Below are 20733 nucleotides of genomic sequence, written 5' to 3'. Positions count from 1 at the left end.
TGTATCTGTGGCTCTTGTTAAAGGCCATAAAAATTGTGGGTTATAAAAGAATAAACTTAGAAAGCCAGTGAGTAAGTTGTGTAATATTAATGACTGATATTTCCTTGGCTGGTACCTGCTAGACTTAAGTCTGTCATCCCTTAATGATGATATTACCATGTGAAACGGAGTTTTTGGGGTTTTCCCAAATAAGCTTTTTGTAGTTTAACCCCACTCCTGAAGCAGACTTGGAATGAAACAGGTGTAGCCATTTCTGATGATACCAGCATGGAACAAATTCCTGTTATTTATGTTAATGGTTGCAGTTGTGCCTATAAATAGGCCAGGAGGAGAGCTGGATGTGCTGGAGCCACCGAAGGCAGGCAGAGCAGAAGGGATAAACTGAAGCAGCCCAAAAGTGTTTCCTAAAGTGTTATCTCTGGCTGGCACAGAGCAGGCAGGAAGGAAGAAGGGCAGAAAGGAGAAGTTGTAGCAGGGAGAGATTCAGGGGGCAAAGAAAGGCAGAAGTGTAACACAGTGAAAATGAGGTGTCTTGGGGGACATTTATCATGGAATCCTGGAAAGCCAGGTTGGGAATGCTGTGGAGTTGTGTTGGAGTGCTCTGGCTTTCTCTGCTTAATAAACCAGCAGCAGCACAAGGTCAGGAGGAGAAACCTTTCACCTTTTATCCGTGGAGAGGAGGAACAACATGCACAACACCGTGCAACTCACCTTCTGTAAAATTGATGTTTGGGCTTGTTTTATTAATCATCAGTCCTGGTGAAGATTCCTGGATTTTCTTAGGATCATGAAGAGCATGCTTCACACATGTCCCTTCAAAGAGAAGAAAAAAAGTTAAAACCCTGCAGTTTGGTTTGTTGTTAGAGGTGTTCTCACCCTGTGTGACCAGGGAATGTCTTTTCTTTTCCTCCTTCATGCACACAGCCTGTATCTGTTCCCATACTTTGTGGAAGGACCTCCTACATGATTCCTTCTGGCCAATTTTACTGTGATACAGCTTCCAGAAAATCCGTACCTGAGTTTACGTTTTCTTGCATGAAGAGAATAAACAGGATTTTAAAATAGAAAACTCCTTTTTCAAAGTCAGCTAATGTTATTACAAAATCCATGTAGCTACCCCAGGACTGTTACTCACTGCCCTGCACTTAGATAATGAAATCACTTTTTGTCTCAAATGGCATCGCAGGCCTTTCTCACATAAATATATTCATGTGCCTCTCCTAAAACACACCTTTTTCTTGACTAGCACGCAGTAACTGTCCGGTAACATAATTATATGTTAACTTCAGGTACTTAAATCTAACAGTCCCTGCAGTTTCTGGCTTTAAGGGACAAACCGGATGTCAGGCCATCTAAGTCATGATAAGGAAACTACTTTTAAAATACAAAGAACTTTGTTGTGTTCACAGTTATTGTGGCAGTCACTTCCAGGAAAGCTTGAGGTGGAGATGAGGTTTCAGCCTCGTTTGCCATTTAAATGACCTGGTGGCCACTGTGGTGGCTTCAGTGTCCCCCATGGGGATCCTACAGCTCTGAGTTGTAATGCAGGTGAGTAGGAGCAGATCACATCTCACTGCAGCATCACCCTGGATGTTGTGGAAAGCTCTGGGAATAGATTTGTCAGTTGCCAGATGGGATTTTTTCTTTTATTTTTCTTGATTACGTGATGGTCAAAATATAAACTCCTCTTTAAAAGTACCTAAAAATAGCTTTAAACCACAAAATGCATCCAGCTCTTTGGAAGCCATTACATTAATAGGTAGGAAACTCTGAGTGTGCTGATGTCCCTTGAGGCTTCCACAAACAAATCCAATGTCTTATTTGTGCCTCTGAGTAGCACACGCAGCGTAATACTCATCAATTTATAATGGTCTGGAGTTTTAAGCAACATGATGAAGAGCCTGATAAAAACACTAAAGAGAAGAAAAAAATGATGAAAATCGGGAGGCAATTTTCTCAATTTCATGGCCCATCTGTAATGCTTTTTAGAGATGTTTTGGTGAGGAGATCTGATGGAATTTGTATTTCTGTGTATGATGCTATTTGGGCTTATGCACATTAGTGTTTAAAATGATTCACGGATCTTTCCTCCCTTCCAGATGTACTGCTGAATTATTTCAAGTGTGTCATGATGAAATATTATGAAATGTTGTTGCTGGGAGCAGGAAGCATTTATTCTTCCCTGTATTCTTAATTAGACAAGGTTTATTTCATGATTGAAAGTGTTTAATCTTGTTAAAATAAACCTGAGAAATTCTAAAAATGCTCTCTAGATGTTATGGTTAAATACAGGTTCTAATCCAAGACATGTTAATTACCCTTAAACTTAACAGGGGCATGCACGTTTCATTAAATTGTTTTAAATTGAAAAGGAAAACTATTGGGAAGCTACACCCAAAGCCTCTTGCTTTTTCATTACTTATCTATTGTGAGAATGATGCTGTTTGAATTTTAAACTAAAGCCTGTGCTGTACCCCATAATCTTGGGTAGCTGTGATTATACATATTTAGCAAAGCAGTAGAATTCCAGAGGACAACTGTGACTATTCCTTTGGGGAGGGCTGGCCTGTGGCTTGACTTCATACTTGTTGAAACATTCCTGATGACTAAAACTGATTGTTTCTTGACTTAAAGCCCACTGCCTTTTTTTTTTTTTAATTTTTAGTAAGGTTTTCTTATATTTTCATTTTTAAATAAGTTTGTTGTCTTTTGCTGCATAAGTAGTGGTCATGGGGAATTATAAATTGAATGTTTCCTTTAAAGCAACTGCTCCTCATCAGGAAATAAAAAAGCTGTTTTAGTGAGGCTATTTATCTACAACAAGCCCTGCAAATTATTAGCTGGATTTCATACCCCAGGGGCAGCGTGCAGTGATGGCCTGGGTCAGAAGAGTTGTGATTCAGGGTTTTATTAGCATGAGTAATGTGTGAACTCCCCATGACCTGATGCACACGCGAGCTCTGCACAGCCCTGAACCCCGAGCGCCGTGCCGGGATGGAATTCCAGGTGCACTGCAGAACCAGGCACTCCAAGGGGAAATTCCTGCACTTCTCTTCAGAAGATGGAGGTGGGCAAGAGCTGTGCTTGCACTCAGATGTTTATGGGCATGGTGTGTGCCATTGACTTGGACGTTCTAGGAGGTTATTCCTTGGAAAAGCCAAGCAGTAGAGGTGGTGTTTGAGGAACTGCTGCTGGTACCACTGGTGTGGTTCTGTTCATATTGTCCAGCTTTGCTGGCAGACTGTCCCCCCATTTCCTGAGTCTGCTCCTCCTCCCCTGATATCTGCAGAGCTCCAAATGCTCAGGAGTATTTGTCTTTTCCCGCTGAAGGTCATGCGTACCTTCTGTTCCACTTCCACACCGAGTGAATCCTTGTGCTTTAGAGAAATTGGAGGGAAGGACGTGACAGGACTTGCTGCTTCTAGACCAGAAGTGTATCCTAAGTGTCTTGGAATTGGTGATTAATGTAAGCAAACAAAGGCTGTAGTGGAGGTGCTTTTTGTATGCCCTATGTAACTTGTGTTTCTGTGCTGGGTATGTTAATCTGACTGGTTTAAGAATTCAAATGAGTCAAGTGCCTGGAAAAAACACATAGGTATGGTGTTCACTTAGATCAAGTTAGCTGGAGATGGGAAAGTAATTCTTAACAATCAAAGAAATGACACTGGACAGCTTAAAATGTGGAGGTTCCAGAGTGTTCTCCAAAAAGCTTCACTAAAATAATGGGCTGTTCATCCAAGGCTGTGGTCTTCATTTGAGGGAATCAGCCCAGGATGAAGTGTTTGTATTTGGCCTGGCCAGCCAGCCATATGTACCAATTAAAGGGAAGGGGAAGAGCTCCAGCTTCTTAAAAACGACACAAAAACTGCCCAGATCAGACCAAGAAAACCGTGTCAGTTTGTGGGTGAGGACTGCAGGGGAACTTGATCATGTTCCTTACTTCAGGCTCAAAAGGTTTCTTGCTCAGGACAGTTATCAGCTGAATTTATCTCAGAATTTCCTTCTTTACGTTGTATTGCAGGTTTTGGAGAGTCTGAAGTGGTGAGGTGGAGCTCTGTGCTTGCTGTTCTTGGGAAAGTAATTCTGGTGTGAATTTATTCCCCTCAAAATAGGCATCTAAAAATGGGTGCATGAGCCATGTCATGTTGCTCCTCCTCTAAGTGGAATCTGCTGCTGGTCCACCCTGTTTCCTGTAGTTTGTTTTTCTGCATGGAGTGGAAAACTTTGTCCTTGTTTTGGGAAGTACCCTGGTGTAGTTAGGAACTAAAATTAATTTTGTGTGTTTCTGGGCACATTTGAAACAGCCCTATGGTGCTGTGAGATTCAATTCAAACTGTGCTTTCACAAGCCACACGCTTTGAGTTCTCAAGTTTATCTTATTACAGACATAATTTTACGTCCATGGGTTATTTGGAAATGTCAGTAATTTAGCTCCTCTTAATGGTGCTTCCAGTTGTTTTTTGTTCTTTATATTCAGGTTTTCTGTTGTTATTAATTCAGCCCAGAAGTTCTAAGTGGTAGGAGAGAACCTTTGTGCAGACACTTGTAGCAAAAGCAGTTAATTCATGGTTTTTAAATGGGAGGGTTGCTTAGCATTGAGGAAACTCTGCTGTCTGAGCAAAATACTGATCTCACAAACCTTCAAAATCTTGAGTCACTTGTCACTCCCCTAAGACACTGTGAGTGTGATTAATGATGTTTCTTTTTGAGATCTTCAGGACACAGAGAGTCACAAATGCTGCTTTACAAGGATGAAAAGCAAAAATCAGTCTTCTAATAGAAATTTTTTGCTATGTTAATTCAGCACTTTGGTAATAAAAAGAACCTGCTCAAATTTACCATAAATTGACTTTAAGTTTTTTCTGCTAATGGCACTCAACTCTTTCAGTGCTCTGCCTTGATTTAAACCATTTTTATTTCAGTCTCCATGTAGCTAGAGGAGAGTTGTGATGTTGGGGATCAACCTAAATGGGAGTAGTGGGATGTGTAGCTGTGGTGTTTTACCCTGTCCAAGACCCAAGCTGTGGCTTTGGGTCTGTGCTGGTGTCAGTGCAGAGAACTCTGTTTATGGGATCCTGTGGATCACTCTGTGATCATGTTCAATCCACAGGACTCAGGTTGCTGCTGATACACTTTCCATCTTAAGTTTTTTGATATTCATTACTGGAAAATAATAGTCCTGCTGACCAGATTTATTGAGATTTACTTGCCTCACTACTCATGTCTGCCCTAATTGGGAAATGACATTATTACTTAGGGCTTAACTCTTAAGTATTGACATTTAGCCTCCCGTTTTAAATACCTTGAATACTGGAGCTGCACAGGCTTTCTTAATGGCAGAGATGTTTATTTGACTGGAAATGGATAAATTGTTTTCTCCATCAGTTTGTTTTCATTTTTTTTCAAGCCAGATGGATTTTTTCTGTTGGCTGAAGAATGCCAGACCTGAAATACTGCATTCTTTGCCCTGTCTGCAGGGCTGTAGTAAATATAGCACCTTTGGGTGAGGCCAATCAGCTGAAAATGAATAATCATTTCATTCATCTGGCTTTTGTTTATACTTGCGATTTCTTTTTAAAAGCAAAACATTGCAGAACCTTTTTTTTTTTTTGTGCTCTTCAAATAGCCTTTTAACAGCTTAACATTATTGGCCTGTGGTGAGATAAAGTAACAAAAATAACATTTTTAGTAATGTTAGCTATTAGCAGGAAGATGTCTGCTCATCTGTTTTTTCCCTAATAAAGGAGAGCATGAGTTGATGTGTCATTAAATCAGGTGCCTAATAATTCAGATTTTGGCAATGTAGCTATTGCACTGTGCTTAACTTGGAAGCATTTCTGCTGTGCCTGTAGCTCCATGATAACATTTTCCACGAGTTCAGGCTGATCCCCAGGTCTCCCTGTGTCCCCCTCCCCTGAGGGGACAGCAGTGACTCTTTGGAGTGTTCCTACACCCATGGGAGTGGGTGGCTGCAGTGGCTGACACCCCTCCCTGTGCCCTGATTGCAGCTGCTGGGGCTCACTGGCTGGCACTCCTTTTCCATCTTTTCATTGCTCATACTCTCCCTGGTGGAATTTACTAATTTACTTATGCTCAGGACTTTCCCTGGAATCTTGTGTGTCATCAGGTAGAACACAGAGAGTCAAGTAATGAACGCAGCCTTGTCAGCTTCTCACAGAATCAGAGAATGGTTTTGGTTGGAAGGGACCTTAAAGCCCATCCAGTTCCACTCCCCTGCCATGGTCAGGGACATCTTCCACTATCCCAGGTTGCTCCAAGCCCATCCAGCCTGGCCTCAGACATTTTCAGGGATGGGGATTTTTTTCTGAGCTTTGTGCTTCTTATAGGTTATGTAAAAAGCAGGGTCTGAGAAGGAACTTCCTGTGCCTGAGCAAGCTTAAGAATCTTAAAAAGCCAAAGAACTTGGCATTTAACCTCTTTTCCTCGTTTTCTGTCCTCCAGTGATGTATAGTCCAAGGGCTTTGGAGCACAGGAAGTTTTATGCTCACCTAAAGACTCAGCATTAGCATTTTCAGCCAGTTCTCCTTGTGCTTTCCAGTGGAGTAGTCCTGGGTGTGGTGTTTCTTTGTGTTAAAATAAGGTGTAAACTTCAAACTCATTTTTCTAAATACAGTTCCTTGTTTCTCTTTGCAGAGTAGGAGAGTCCGGAGGGCTGGGAGCACAGGACAATGCTGCTGGAAGGAATGTGAGCCACAGAGCATGGTTGGTGCCACAGTTACCCAGGTGGGCTTCTCTCACTGCACCTCTCCTTGCTCCATCACTGACCCTGAGCCAGGGAGGCTGTCTCAGCACCTACCCAAAATTCTGCATTCATCCAGAAATCCGAAACCTTCTAAAGCCTTTTCTATGTGGGTTTTAGTTGTAAGTTTATCTGATTGTTACATTTCAGCTGCTCTCCCTGGTTTATATCGTGGCACAGGCTGAAGGTTCTGGTGTGTGTATGCAGGAGTTTGTTGTGCACAGACAAGACGTGGCCTCAGTAAATGAGGTGCTGAACCATAGATGTCAAAGTAACTGAGACTTGCTCCAGACTGAGAGAAACCCCTCCAGGTGACCCAGCTGCAACTCCTCTGCTGCATTTCACAAGGCAAAAGCAGATGAGTAAAGGCCCCCATCAGTGCTTTGCATACCAGTATTTAATGAGTCAATGCAGATTTTTCAAGATGTTTTGTTAAGAAATGGAAAACTTCCTGATATTAGGATGTTTCTTCTTTATTTTTTTTCTTCCCACACAAATAAAATTTTGGGGATGAATACTGAAAGTCTTCCTATAGATGCAGCTTGGTTCTCTGCTAAAAGAAGATGTTAAGGAGGCAAAGATCTGCCTTATAGGATGGAATTTAGTATTTTTCAAAAGCAATTCCATGTGCTAGGAGCAATCATAATACAGCAGCACTGGCTGTCATGAAGCTCTGAGTAAATAAATAGAGAAATAACAATGACATGGGTGCAAAGTGTTGCTGTGGAATAGCAGCTGACTTTTCCACCAGCACCAGCTGGCAACTGGGAGTAGAGAAACAAAGCAAACAGCCCAGGAGAGTAGGAGGAACAACAGAGAGAGTCTAAAAACTGACACATTGGGAGCCCGCGTGAAGAATAACAAACTCCTGTCACAGGATGTTTTGCATAGCAACAGGACTCTTGAATTCAAGTGGACTTCGGTGTCACTGCAACACTTGCTTCCTGTGTGAGATAAAGAGCTGTTGTGTCCTGAATGCAGTTTAATCTCTCTATCTAAATAGGACTAATAATTAAAAAGAATTAGCTGGAGGGAGGAAGCGATGGTGAAGCCTATTGCTGCTGGAAGTGTTTCCTCTCATTTTGCTGTCAGAGAAGTGTGAACAGAAACACGTGCAAGGGAAGCAGATTAAAGATGAACCTTCCCAGCAGGTGCTGAGAGCTGTCTGCACACGACTTTGTCGATGAAGGAAGAAATTGGCTGGCACTTGAGAGCACAGACCAGTTCCTAACACGCTTCAACATGCGCAAAGGGGTGCCAAAGGACCCAGAAATAGCTGACCTGTTCTACAAAGATGATCCTGAGGAAATATTCGTGGGTTTGCATGAAATTGGACATGGAAGTTTTGGAGCAGTTTACTTTGTAAGTAAAGTTCTTTCTTTTTTTGGAGAACGGAATCGTTTCAAGTGATGTTTTGGAGGCTTTTAGGTATTTGTAGAAGAAAAGCTCAAGAAATTCCTTGAGTTTTTAGTGCTTTGTGTACATTAGTTTTGTGAAAACACATCTCAAAAAATCAGTGTTTCCAAACCACTCCTGATCTCTTTCATGTTCCAGCTGTATTTATAGTAACAGTTTACTATAGTCTTAATAGTTCACCCATCTATCCAGGTCAAGTCTACAGTCTTCTGTGCTGTTTGATGCTGAAAGTTGAATTTAAACAGCTGAAAATTAATTTGCCAAATTTGCCAAACTGGAATGTCAAGATGCTTGGAAATCACTGTGAATTCCTTTATGGCAAAAGCAAAGAGAGAGTCCTCAGAGGAATGGGAATTCAAGCAGGAAGGATGTATGGCATCCACTGATACAGGCAAGAGATTTTAATCTGGAAATGAGAAAAACGGTGCTTTTATAGTTGGTATCAAACTAAGCCAAATCCAAAATACTGTAATTGGAAATAATTATAATCCAGTTGGCATTAGCAAGACTGAAATAGCATCCATATTTAACAAATCAGTTAAAGCAAATTAAAGCTGCTTGGAACCATACTCAGCCACTCAGGAGGATCAGGTTCACTGGAACTGGGTTTCTGAATATCAGACTTTAAAGTATTAAGATTAGATCCCTGACACCTCTAGCTGGCCATAGGTAGCCTGAGATATTTTAAGCATTCCAATTCAGTGTTTGGAGTTGTGTGAAGTGATGGAGGTGTTGGTGGAACTGTTGTAAGGAGAGAACACTTAAATTTTACGTCATAAAAATATTTCATGTGTATTTTGAGGGATAACAATATAATTTCTCAAGGTACCATCTCATACAGGCCCAAAAACAGCTTCAGCAAGAGGCTGTTCCCAAGTGTGCTCATACAGCCTGGGAGTTGTCTCAGCCAGGAGCATCCCAAGCTCTTGGTGCAGCCAGAACTTCCCCCACAGCTCTGGGAAGGTGCCAGTGTGTCCTTCAGTGACAAATCCCAGCTGGAAGGACAGATACCATGGTCAGGGTGAACTACTTGGAATTAATGTGACAGGCAGAAAGAAAGCATTAATACATCTGAGTAAAACACTCTTGATCTTCCCTGTGCTGAATCAGGGTGCCAGGGAATGGCTTTGCCTTGTCCCAGAGTTACTCATTTTCAGCTTTTTCTGTCACATTTGAGGAGTGTGTGCTGTGAGGGGCCTGTGTCACCTCCCTTCAGTAATTCCTGTTCTCCACTGGTTTCACTCAACACAGTTCTTCTTTGAAGTCCCCACATGCCTCAAAAAATGTCATTAGTTAATACATTACTTGAAAGGAAGATTTACCACATTTAGCTCCTATTACGATTTAAGCTTTTAACTGTCACTATTCTTTTTTTGTCCCAAAAATGGTTGGAAGTACAGAGATTTCAGCAACTGTTTTAAGACCAAAAGCTTGATGTTTTTTACCCTTAACATGCAGAAATGAGGGCAGTGCCAGTCTAGTCAAGGAGAGATGTCTCCAAAGCTGAGTTTTTAGCCTCCAGTTACCATCCCTGCATCATCCAGGCTGCAGAAAAGTAGAATTTGATGGCTACATAATCTTCATGACAAACCTAAGATGTAGTACAGTGAAAGGAAAGCTTTTTCATTTAGATCAATTCCAGGTTGAATCATCTTGACACTGGAAACTGAAATAACTGTTTAAGAATGTCAGTGTTGTATGGAGTTTTTGGATGAAGTCATGGAGATTTTGATACACCTCTTTTTTTTCTTTTTTTTTTTTGACAAACATTTTGCCAAAGGTTTATCTAAAACTTTCCACTGCAATTCCAATAAAACTGTATTTTGAGGGCTCTCAGTAGGTGCACTGCTGGGCTTTTTACATATCAATAGAGAAGTAACACAAAGTCTGAGGGAGGAACATGGATATGGACAGGAAAAAAAAAAAATCAGGGGAAAGTGTCCTAATAGTTGTGTGGAAAATCTTATCCTGAGGAAGATGTCTCTGAGGTGTAGGAGCTTTCAAGGATATAGGAGAAAAAAGCCTGCATTTGCCACAGGCACAGCTCACTCCATGGTGAGGGGGGGAAAATGAAACTGTTTGCAATCTGTTTCTTGCTTTTTTCAATGTTACTCTTTCCCTACTCCAGGCTACAAATTCCCACACTAATGAGGTGGTGGCTGTCAAGAAGATGTCCTATAGTGGAAAACAAACAAATGAGGTAAGAGGAATAAAGGCAATTGTGCATTCAGGAGCTGTGGCAGCTCCAGTGGAAATCTGAGCAGTGAAATGAGCTGCAGCTCTGGTTTGACCCCAGCAAAGCAGCTTTTAATGCAGGAGCTGCTGCTCCCTTCCATGGGAATCGTGGAAGTTTGGGGAGAGAAAATGAGTTTATGCAAATTTTAACAAATAGCTCAGTTTAAGGAAGTAAGTAGGGATTCAGATTGCCTGGATGGGGCTTGTTTCAGAAATCATTTTATTAAGAAGTGTTTTAAAGGCACACTGTCCGCATCCCTCTGAAACTCTTGGGGATCTATCAGATTGCAAAGACCTGCTAATCTGTCTCCTTTCAGTTGTTGCTTATTAATTGTTCCTCTTATTTTTGCGTGGAACTTGGACCCACTGTTCCTTTGGACTGGTGTGTGGATGTGCAGGGTGTGTTTGTTTGTTAAGAGCAAACAGGGGTGGTTTAAACTCATTTTTCCTTGCTTGCTTATTGGTCTCCCAAATGTCAGTGGTTTTGTGCTGTGTTACACAAGGTGAGCAGCTCACTGCTACTCTCTGTAGTTTCATACTAACTTTGAGGCCACTGGACACTTCAGTTTGCAAAGCAGCAACATTTAAGTAAAAGGTATTGCAGTTAAAATGAGGAAGAAAATAATTTGGCAGTCCTCAAGCTGTTAAATATAACTTGGAGGTGTCTCAGTGCAATAGGGACCCAGACAACTGATCTACAGCTGTGCTTTTGCAACACCGACTTTCCATCTTCATATTGTAAAATAGTTTTATGGTCACTTTTCAGACTGTCCTATAGTGTGTGGTGCATGAAAGGATGTAGAGGATTAAGAAGAGAAATGTATTTGTTTTGTTTTTTTCATTAGAAATGGCAGGACATCATCAAAGAAGTCAAGTTTCTCCAACAGCTGAAGCACCCCAACACCATAGAGTACAAGGGCTGTTACCTGAAGGAGCACACAGCATGGGTGAGTGAGCAAATGGACACTGCAGCACTCAAATCCTCAGCACAGGCACTGAAATAGTGCTGAAAAGTACTAAAAGAAAGTCAAATTTTACATCTTCTCATGGAAAGCTAACAAAACCTACTACTTACTTTTTTTTTTTCCTTGATCAGGGTGTTAAAGCCACCATATGATTTAAATTTGGAACGTAAAGGTGTTTTCTAATTTCAAAGTGCTTCCAAGATACTTGAAGGCATGATGTTCTCTGTTTTTTTGCAGTTGGTTATGGAATACTGTTTAGGATCAGCTTCTGATTTGCTAGAAGGTGAGTTTGGTATATCTTGGTTTCTCTTTTTGCTAGTGCCCCCTCCTGAGTCTGATGGGAGGCTGTTTGCTCAGAGTGGGGTTTTTCAGATGGTACAGGTGATCTGTCTGTCCTGCTCCATTTTCCAGGAAGAATTTGAGGCTTTCCCAGTGATATAGATAGTTGGCCTGCACATTTTAATTTTGTCAAATGAAGGTATAAAATTGTATAGGTATGTTCCTGTAATCTATGCCTCTTCAGGCTGCCTGTTTTTTGGAACACCCATAATAAAATCTTACAGAGGTCACCTTCATCCTTGCCTTGCGATGTGCAGGAATAATTACAGATGGGTTTTAGAACAGGAGGTTGATGTGAGCTCAACACTGGAAGAGCATCTGCAAAGAAATGGAGGAATCTAAGTCAAAACAGGGAATCAAAGCCAAAGTTTATGAAAACTAGTGTTCTTTAGGGGCCAAGATCACAGGATCACAGAATGGTTTGGGTTGGGAGGGACCTTAAAACCCTCACAGTGAAGAATTCTTCCCTAATTTCTCTTTGTAGCAGATTGGTGGGATTCCTTTCTTTAAAAAACACTTTCTCAGAAAAATATTCCATTTATTTTCTTGTTTGTTTTCTTTCTTTTTTTCCTTGTAGTTCACAAGAAGCCACTTCAGGAAGTGGAGATTGCTGCCATCACCCACGGTGCCTTGCAGGGGCTGGCCTACCTGCACTCCCACTGTAGGATCCACAGGTGAGGCTGGAGCTGCTGCTCTTCCATCTTCTGCTCCCTGGAGTCTCAGAGCTGCTTCACTGGCTTTAAACAGCCTTGGAAAAAGTTATTCTACCAACATTTTCTCTGCCTTGTTGGCAATTGTTCTGTGCAGACCTTGGTAACAAAGGCTACCCAGGAACGTTGCACTGAAAACAAAATAGAGTATCACCCTAAATGTGCCAAATAAATTGGAGTTCTCTGAGCTAGGCTATTTCTAAGACTAGATATCTTTTCGTATTTACATGTGAATAAGTAGAACTGTATTGGTTTTGCACAGCCTGGTTTTTGGTAACAGGGGGCCACAGATGTGGGATTGGAATCACAATCAGGTGATGGAAGTGTAAGTCAAGGATAAAACTACCTGAGGAGAAATCAAAGCACTTTTCCAAAGAAGGTGGCAGAGCCCTGGAGCAGCTGCCCAGGGAGGGTGTGGATTTTCCCTCTCTGGGGACATTCCAAACCCACCTGGACACATTCCTGTGACACCTGCTCCAGGGGGATTGGACTGGGTCATCTCCAGAGATGCCTTCCAACCCCCACAACTCAGTGCTTCTGAGACCTGGATGTCATCCAGGGGGTATTCCATGGGGAAAATGTCTCTGAGATGTAGGAGCTTGCAAGGATTATATAGTATATAGGTTATAGGTTATATATTATATATGTTATATATATTATATATTATATATTATATATTATATATTATATATTATATATTATATATTATATATTATATATTATATATTATATATATAACATATATAAAACACATATATAATAATAATATATTTCTATATATAATATAAGGGTATTACCTGCTGAGCTGGGAAGGCCAATGTGCTCACCCAGAAATGAGGAGCAGTGACACATTCCTGTTTTTGGTGCTGCTGTGGCAGAAAAGGAGAGAGGTGAGAGGCCCAGCCCTGGCTGGGAGGGGGCAGCGCTGTGCTGCAGTGCACAGCCCCACGGAGAAGTTCCTCTGTCAGTGGGAACGGCGAGGCTGAGGGAGAAGGAGCCGAATTTTGGGGTCAGGATCCCCCAATTTTGGGGTCAGGATCCCAGTTTTGGGGTAGGGGTCCCGCGGGTCCGGCTCGGCTCGGGGGCGCCACCTGGTGTCGAGGGAGCGGCACTGCAGGCCCCGCGGGGCTGGCCCCGGGGATGGAAAAAGAGGGAATTCTTGTTGGTTTTGTTATTTAATTGCAGGCACAAGGCTGGCGGATGTGTTGCTGATACCTGATGAGTTGAGCCACGGTATAGAATCACAGCGTGGTTTGGCTTGGAAAGGACTTTAGAGTTCATCCAGTGCCACCCCTGCCATGGGCAGGGACACCTCCCACTGGCCCAGGTGGCTCTAAGCCCCGTCCAGCCTGGCCTTGGGCAATTCAGGGAGCCAGGGGCAGCCACAGCTGCTCTGGACACGCTGTGCCAAGGCCTCGCCACCCTTATAAGGAAGGATTCCTTCCTACTTTCCCATCTAACTCTGCTCTCTTGTCAGTGGGAAGCCATTCCCCGTGTCCTGTCCCTCCATCTCTTGTAAATAGGAATAAACCCCTCTCCATTGTTCTTGTAAGCTCCCTGCAGGTACTGGAAGGCCACAGTTAGGTCACCCTGAAGGCTAAACAATTCCAGTTCTCTCAGCATTTCCTTGTGAGAGAGGTGTTCCCTTTGGCTGTCGTACAGGGGAGGTGGCAGTGGAGGTGGCAGTGAAGGGGACAGCCTGTGCTGTCTGTCTCATACTATTGAGGTGTTCATTCTTGCATACACAAGACTTCAGCACTTGTCCTGCAGCAGAAGTGTGGGGATGTTTGAGTAGCACTTGTGTATGAAACATTCCATAATACTACTTTTGAAGCAGTGCTGTCCAGAGAATGGAGTAGTAGAGGTTACTCTGAGCTTGCTGCTGAAACACTCTCAGTGAATTCCTCTCTGTCTTTCTGTCCCAGCATTACAAATTGCAGACAAAGGCATCTCATCAGAGTTTGCATTGTGCTAAATTACGGTTTTTTTCCCCTCTTTTTTTTTTTTTTTTTTCTCTGTTAAAGGGATATTAAGGCTGGAAATATTCTTCTAACAGAACCAGGTCAAGTGAAACTCGCTGATTTTGGGTCTGCATCTATAGTCTCCCCTGCCAACTCGTTTGTGGGAACGCCTTACTGGTGAGTGAAGCCTGCAGTGCTTTAATCTTTTATAAAACTTCTCTCTTCCCTTTCCAGTGCTTCATAATACAATTATAATACCTGGATAAAATCTTCATTAGCCAAGCAGTTTTCCTGACATCCCTGTGTCCAGATCTTCAGGACGTCTGTCCTTCCTCAGGGTCCATAAGGAGAGGTTTAGGCTGTGCAGTGCTTGGAAATGAGTCCACTCTTGCTTTGGCTTGAAAGTAACTCACACTTGGCACAGGTGATGGGACTGAGACATCTGTGGAAAAAGGGGATCCTGTTAGTGTGACTGGAAGTCACACAGCTACTTAAATCCTGTTTTGAAGGAATTGCTGAAGGGTCACCTGAGTTCCTTGGCATTCCCAGCACTGAGGACCAGCACAGCTCCACGCTCTGCTGATTTTGTGGCAGAGGCCCCAGGCAGTGCTGGGAGGTCACCATGGCCCAGCCTTGGAATGAGGCCGTTTGGCAGGAAGCCTTTTTTTTGGAAGAATACAAATTAAGAGGCTGAAATTTTGGCAGGGTGGGCCTGCTGCTTCTCTGTCCCCATTTCATCCCTTTATCCTGGATGACTGTATGTCCCCACTGTTCCAAACTTCCCTGTTCCATTCATAGCTGCACCCACAGGCTGCATTTGTCTGCTGGAAATGCTCCTGGTGTGCCAAGGGGAGGCCTGGGGAGGGTGCAAGAGGTGCCTTTAGAGTTCTCCCAGCCCTTGCTGTCAGCCTGCAGCTACAATGCCTTTGGAAATAGAGGGGTCTCCCACGTGCCAGTGTACTCTGCTAGAAGGAAGAAGATTGGGTTGATGTTTTTCCTCCCCCCCTTCCCCTCTTTTTTTTCCTTCCCCCTTCCCCTCTTTTTTTTCCTTCCCCCCTTCCCCTTTTTTTTTAACCTCCCCCCCTTCCCCTCTTTTTTTTCCTCCCCCCCTTCCCCTCTTTTTTTTCCTCCCCCCCTTCCCCTTTTTTTTTCCCTCCCCCCCTTCCCCTTTTTTTTTCCTCCCCCCTTCCCCTTTTTTTCCTCCCCCCCCTTCCCCTTTTTTTTTCCCCTCCCCCTGTTCCCCTTTCCCCCCCTTCTTCTTTCTTTCCTCCCTCCCTTCCTCCTTTCCCCCCCCCCTTTCCTCTTTTGCTTATCCCCTTTCCTTCTTTGCTTTTCCCCCTTCCTCTGACAAGTTGCTGGTGTGTTCAGTGCCTGCACACTGTTCCGTTCCAGCACACTTTCCCACAGCTCCCTGCTGTCTGTCCTGGTCTGTGGCTTTGCTAAAGGGGATGAAACCACCACGGTTGGTGTTCTTGGGGTGAGCCTGTGTCCCCCCTAAGGCAGCCTTTGCTCTGTGGTTGGCAGGATGGCACCAGAGGTGATCCTTGCAATGGACGAAGGGCAGTACGATGGGAAGGTGGATGTTTGGTCTCTTGGGATCACATGCATCGAGTTAGGTGAGTGAACACACAGCAGCTGAGGTAGGTAATTACCTCTGCTGTGTGTTAGGAGCTCCTGCAAAAAGGGAAGATCCTTATTCTTCATCAGCTTTCCCCTTTAAAACACCTGACTTGGAAAACTCTGACAGTTAAGTCTTTTCCTTGCTGGTAAATCAAGAGCAAGCCACTTATGCACTGTGCTTTCATGTTAGTCTGGTGTGCTCAGTTATTCCCTGGAGAACCAGAACATTTTGCTTTTAAGTGAGAGGAAACCATGATTTGCCATTTGTGTTTTCCAAGCTGCACTCTGAGAAAGTTGTCCCAGCTGTTGTGTCAAGGGAGCTGGTGTCCTAAGGATTGTGTGTCAGAAAGGACCTACATTTATTTTTCAATTCTTCTTACTTCCCTGCTCTCTGAATCAAAAATCTTCAGTCTCAGCTGAAAAGTTTGTGCCATGAATCATCGTGGACAGGTTCTGTACAGGAAGAGAAGAAAAGGTTTTGCACTGCAAAGGGTAGATGATACACATCCACAGAGCCTGGAGCAGAGGTGGATGTGATGGCAGGTACACAGAGCAGACTCTGAGTGTGTGTTTTGAGTTTGAATAGTGACACTGCATGTGCTGAGTAGGTTATTCTCAAAAATCAGTCTTGATATGGGTTCTTCTTAACAGCAGTACACTAATAACTTAGTGTGTGTGAGAGTTCATTGAAGATGTTATTGGTGAATGTTTAATCAGCAGAAACGTGTGAGATAACAGAGGGAGATGTGCAGAAGAAATGTTGTCTCCAGAATTGAGATGGTGTAGATAACCAGTAACTGACATGGCTATATTTCATGTACCAGCATGCTGACACAGTCTGTGTTTTGCCATAAAGAATGCCAGAATTAGAAGTTTTAGCCTTCTGTTGTTGTGCATGGCCAATGATTTTTGTTTGTGTGGAGTTCAGGCATGTCACAGCCTCTCAAGGAGTAAATCACAGCAGTAGGAGGGAGATTGTGTGACCCTATGTAGACACAGTCTTGGTTCCAGAATTTCTGTGGAGCTTTTACTCGGGAACCTCAAAGCCACTATACAGAGGTGCTGGCTTTACTTTCTTTAAAAATACCCTTTTGAGAAGCATTAAACTTTTTTTTTTAATTTTGCATGATTCGCTGTCTGAACATGGGGTGGGAGGAAATCTCTTGTTGAGCAGCGCTTGGCTTTCTTTGAATGCTGATGCCTTAATTCCTGATGTAGCTGAAATAGTGATTAAGGAAAAGCAGATGTGGTTTGCCTACATGGCAAGGGCAAGGGACTGCTCTGGCCTGAAAGAACTGAGAAATCCTGGCACCACTGACCTTGGTGAGAACCAGCCTCCCCCAGAACTCTGAGTTCTGCCCTCCTGAGAGTCAGGGGCTGCTGGGCAGGTGCCCTCTTGGTGCAAGGACTGGGAAGGATTGCAGTGAGAGGGAGTTCATGGCATCTGACAAGTGAATTTGGTAACCTGTCCGACTTGCAGTGACAAATGAGGCAGGCAGCCACTTTTTCCTGTAATCCACATGTTCCAGCAGTGCATCAAAGATCTGTAGGGACTGATTCAGCATGTTCTGGCCCTGAATCTGTGCCTAAGACTGGGTTTACTCAGTTTCAGTTGATTCTGCCACAGCAGATCAGGTGTGACATGCTGCAGTTAAAGTTAAATTTACTGCAAACTCTTCATTAGAATTTGTACCCTGCTCTTTTTGGATTTTGTCTTCCCTTTCCAAGTGAGCAGCAGCTTTCCCTGAGTGAGTGTCCTGGTCCAACTTGGAATATTAAAATAATTGGCCTAAGTGTGATGACAACAGCACTGAATATTGATTTAGCAGTGATACCCTGCTCATACTTCCATACATTTCTCCTTTCTTTGCAGACAGCCTTATCACACCTTTCTATTATTTTCTCTTTCCAGCTGAAAGGAAGCCTCCACTTTTCAACATGAATGCAATGAGTGCCTTATATCACATAGCCCAGAACGATTCCCCTAGGTTACAATCAAATGAATGGTAAGAGAACCATTGACAGCTGATTTTTGTTGTTCATTTCCCTGAAGATGCCCTGTGACACTGCACAGTTCAAGCCTGACAATGAACATGTTGGTTGCAGTGCAGTGATTTTTGTGTGTGTTCTCAAATCTTGTGTAGGATGGCTCAATGTTGACCTTCTGTCACTCTGGCTGTTCTACAGTCTAAAAGTGTAGAGGTGTTAATTCTAGGGTGTAGCAGCTGTAGGAATTAAAATATTCTCAGATGTGTTAAACCAGCCATGGCTCAGCATCAGCAAAGTTTCCAGCTGCCAAAGATCCCCGTTGGCAGAAGAGTTGTTAGCATTGCTGTGCAGCTGAAGTGTAGAGGTAATTGGATATTTTTGTCAGTGGGGGACTCCAAAAGCCCTCAGAGCTCCGTGGCCAGTGAAAACTCACTGTGCTCCAGGCTTGTTCCAGAATCTGGGCTTGGCCACAAGAACACTGTTATTCTGTGGGAGCAAAGGATTGCTGTTCCTGTACCCAAGATTGGAATGTTGCTGTGGGGTGATGCTTGGCAGAATCTGCAGAAGGCTTGAAACAAAAACTCCTGGTGAGGTGTGAAGTTCCCTCATCTCTCTGAGCAGCACAACTGTTTAATTGCTGATCATTTCATCAAGACCACTCCAGTTTCCTTATTTCATCCTCTCTGTTTTGCCCATTTTTCAAGGTTCCAGGAGCTTGCTGTGCTGCCTGAAGTGTGGTCCCCACGTTCTGTGCAGGATTTGCAGTGCACAGCAGACAGCTGGGGCTAAACACAGCACCCTGTCAGTATTCCTGATTGCAAGTTTACAGTGCCATGTTTTCTCTTGGAGTCACCAAGGTGCTTTTTGTGCTCCTTTTGAGTCCAGTGGCACCAAAATAACCAGTTTCCTTCTTTGCAGTTGGAATAAAATGTTCAATAAAGCCTCAAGTGTTGAGCTGAGTGTAGAGGGACTTCACTGAGGCAGGGTTCCCTCTGGAACCTCCCATTGATAATTTCTGGAGTTCCCAATATTTCCACTGCCATTTGTTTGTAAACAGTTGAAGTGAAATCATAAATAGTGACTGGTACACGTAGTTCTAACTTGGTTTTCAGTTTGTGCTTGGGGATAGTTGTGTTTCCATGTTGTTTCAATAACCTTTAACTGAGAAAGAATTTGAGATCAACTTGGAATTTGGGAAAACCCAGTTATTTTCACTGCCTTAGAAATTAAAAACAAGTTAGTCAATGTTTTTCTTCTTCCTTGTACTGATAAGCTTGAATATATTTCAGATCCTGAGCTTCTTTCTTTCATTTAAATTTTTTAATTTATTATTTTTTAATATTTTTTTCATTTGCAGGTCAGACTCCTTTAGGGGATTTGTTGATTACTGCTTACAGAAAATACCTCAGGAAAGGCCATCATCAACAGATTTGTTACGGGTAATTTATCAAATCTTTTCCAGAACTCTGGAGGGAAATCTTGTTTGTCTACCAAAATAATTGTAAAGATGGTGAACAAATATTTACCCTTACAAAAATCCACTCTTTGGTTGGTTTTATTGGTTTTCTTTTTCCCTCCATTCATGCATCACACTTAGCAGTTAAAGGTAGCATTAAGGGGATAGGCCAAGGCTGACTTCCTCCCCTAAACAAACCACCAGACCCAAAAGTTGTTTAATGGTTTCTATACTGAACTCAATTAATTAAACTTGTTTTGGAGATAACTGGATCATTTTGGAAGGGGTTTTTACAGGTGTATAATTGCCAAGAGCCTGTAGGAGAGGGGCCTGGAAGTGATGTGTATAGAGTTTGCCAAGGTTTTGTCAGTGAATCATAAATCAGTTCCAGTTTAAGTCATTTGACTTCAGTTTACCTGGGAAATAGAGGAACTGTTTACAGCTCCAAGGGCTTTGCTTTTGGGAAGTTCAGGAGCAGCCTTCCATTAGAAGGTGTGCGGGGGGTGTGAAGTCCTGTCCAGCCCCTTTTCCATCAGGCTTTGGCTTTTAAGTGTTGCCTTTCTTTAAAGTTGATTATTAGCCCTGCTCTCCCTCTGGCTGCTGGTTCCAATGACCTCTCCAGGTAAATGATGAAGGAGCTGTTTGTGCTCCCTTTGGCACCAGGTCTGTTTTTTTATTTCCTGTGGTACATTTGTGCTGGGGCAAATAATCAGTGTTTTGTTCCTTGGTTCTACTTGTAGCACCCTGACCAGCTAATAGGTTTATGTTGTGGGTTTTGGAGTGATTCATTCTTGGGGATTGGCAGCCTTGCTGCTCTCTAGGAACAGGATGAGTTCATTGAAGGATGTGATTTCAGGAGTACCTTACTTTGGAGTCTGTACAAACAATTAGAGCTGAGATCTGAGTCTGAAATCTTGTCTGTGCTGTATTTTACATTTATATTTTATTTATATTTATGTCTGCCCTACACTTTTCACGTGGTCACATTTCAATATGTGAGTGCATACATAGAATGGATTTAGGTTCAGGATCATGGTTCCAAATGCTTCGCTGCTTTCTAAAAATGATCTACAGTGAGATAAAAATGGCTTCTTTTTTTTTCCTAATCACAAATAAGCTGCAGATTGTTACTGTTCGCAGAGAAATAAGTGGTGGTTATCTGCATTGAGGAGCAGAAATGATTCATTTTGTTTCTGTGTGAAATGATGTTTAGAACTTTTAGCTCTGATTCAAAAAATAAACACCATCACTACAAGCAAAAAATGGGCACTGAAATGACTGG

General features: G+C 42.8%; 1 protein-coding gene across 2 annotated transcripts in view; it reads left to right on the top strand.

Moving 5' to 3' along the window:
• TAOK3 (TAO kinase 3) overlaps window positions 1-20733 on the top strand; it is a 61653-nt gene that overhangs the window by 12325 nt on the left and 28595 nt on the right. For both annotated transcript variants that reach the window (XM_062504058.1, XM_062504057.1), the window contains exons 3-12: window positions 6655-6744; window positions 7912-8122; window positions 10305-10376; window positions 11257-11358; window positions 11614-11659; window positions 12293-12389; window positions 14450-14563; window positions 15911-16002; window positions 17919-18012; window positions 19353-19434. In XM_062504058.1, coding sequence (XP_062360042.1) covers window positions 8003-8122; window positions 10305-10376; window positions 11257-11358; window positions 11614-11659; window positions 12293-12389; window positions 14450-14563; window positions 15911-16002; window positions 17919-18012; window positions 19353-19434 — 819 coding nt within the window. In that variant the 5' untranslated portion in view covers window positions 6655-6744; window positions 7912-8002. The remainder of the gene's footprint in view (window positions 1-6654; window positions 6745-7911; window positions 8123-10304; window positions 10377-11256; window positions 11359-11613; window positions 11660-12292; window positions 12390-14449; window positions 14564-15910; window positions 16003-17918; window positions 18013-19352; window positions 19435-20733) is intronic.

The sequence above is a fragment of the Cinclus cinclus genome, chromosome 17 (assembly GCF_963662255.1).
Source record: "Cinclus cinclus chromosome 17, bCinCin1.1, whole genome shotgun sequence".
In the NCBI taxonomy this organism is placed as follows: Eukaryota; Metazoa; Chordata; class Aves; order Passeriformes; family Cinclidae; genus Cinclus; species Cinclus cinclus.
This window is presented reverse-complemented; position numbering and strand designations above follow the sequence as displayed.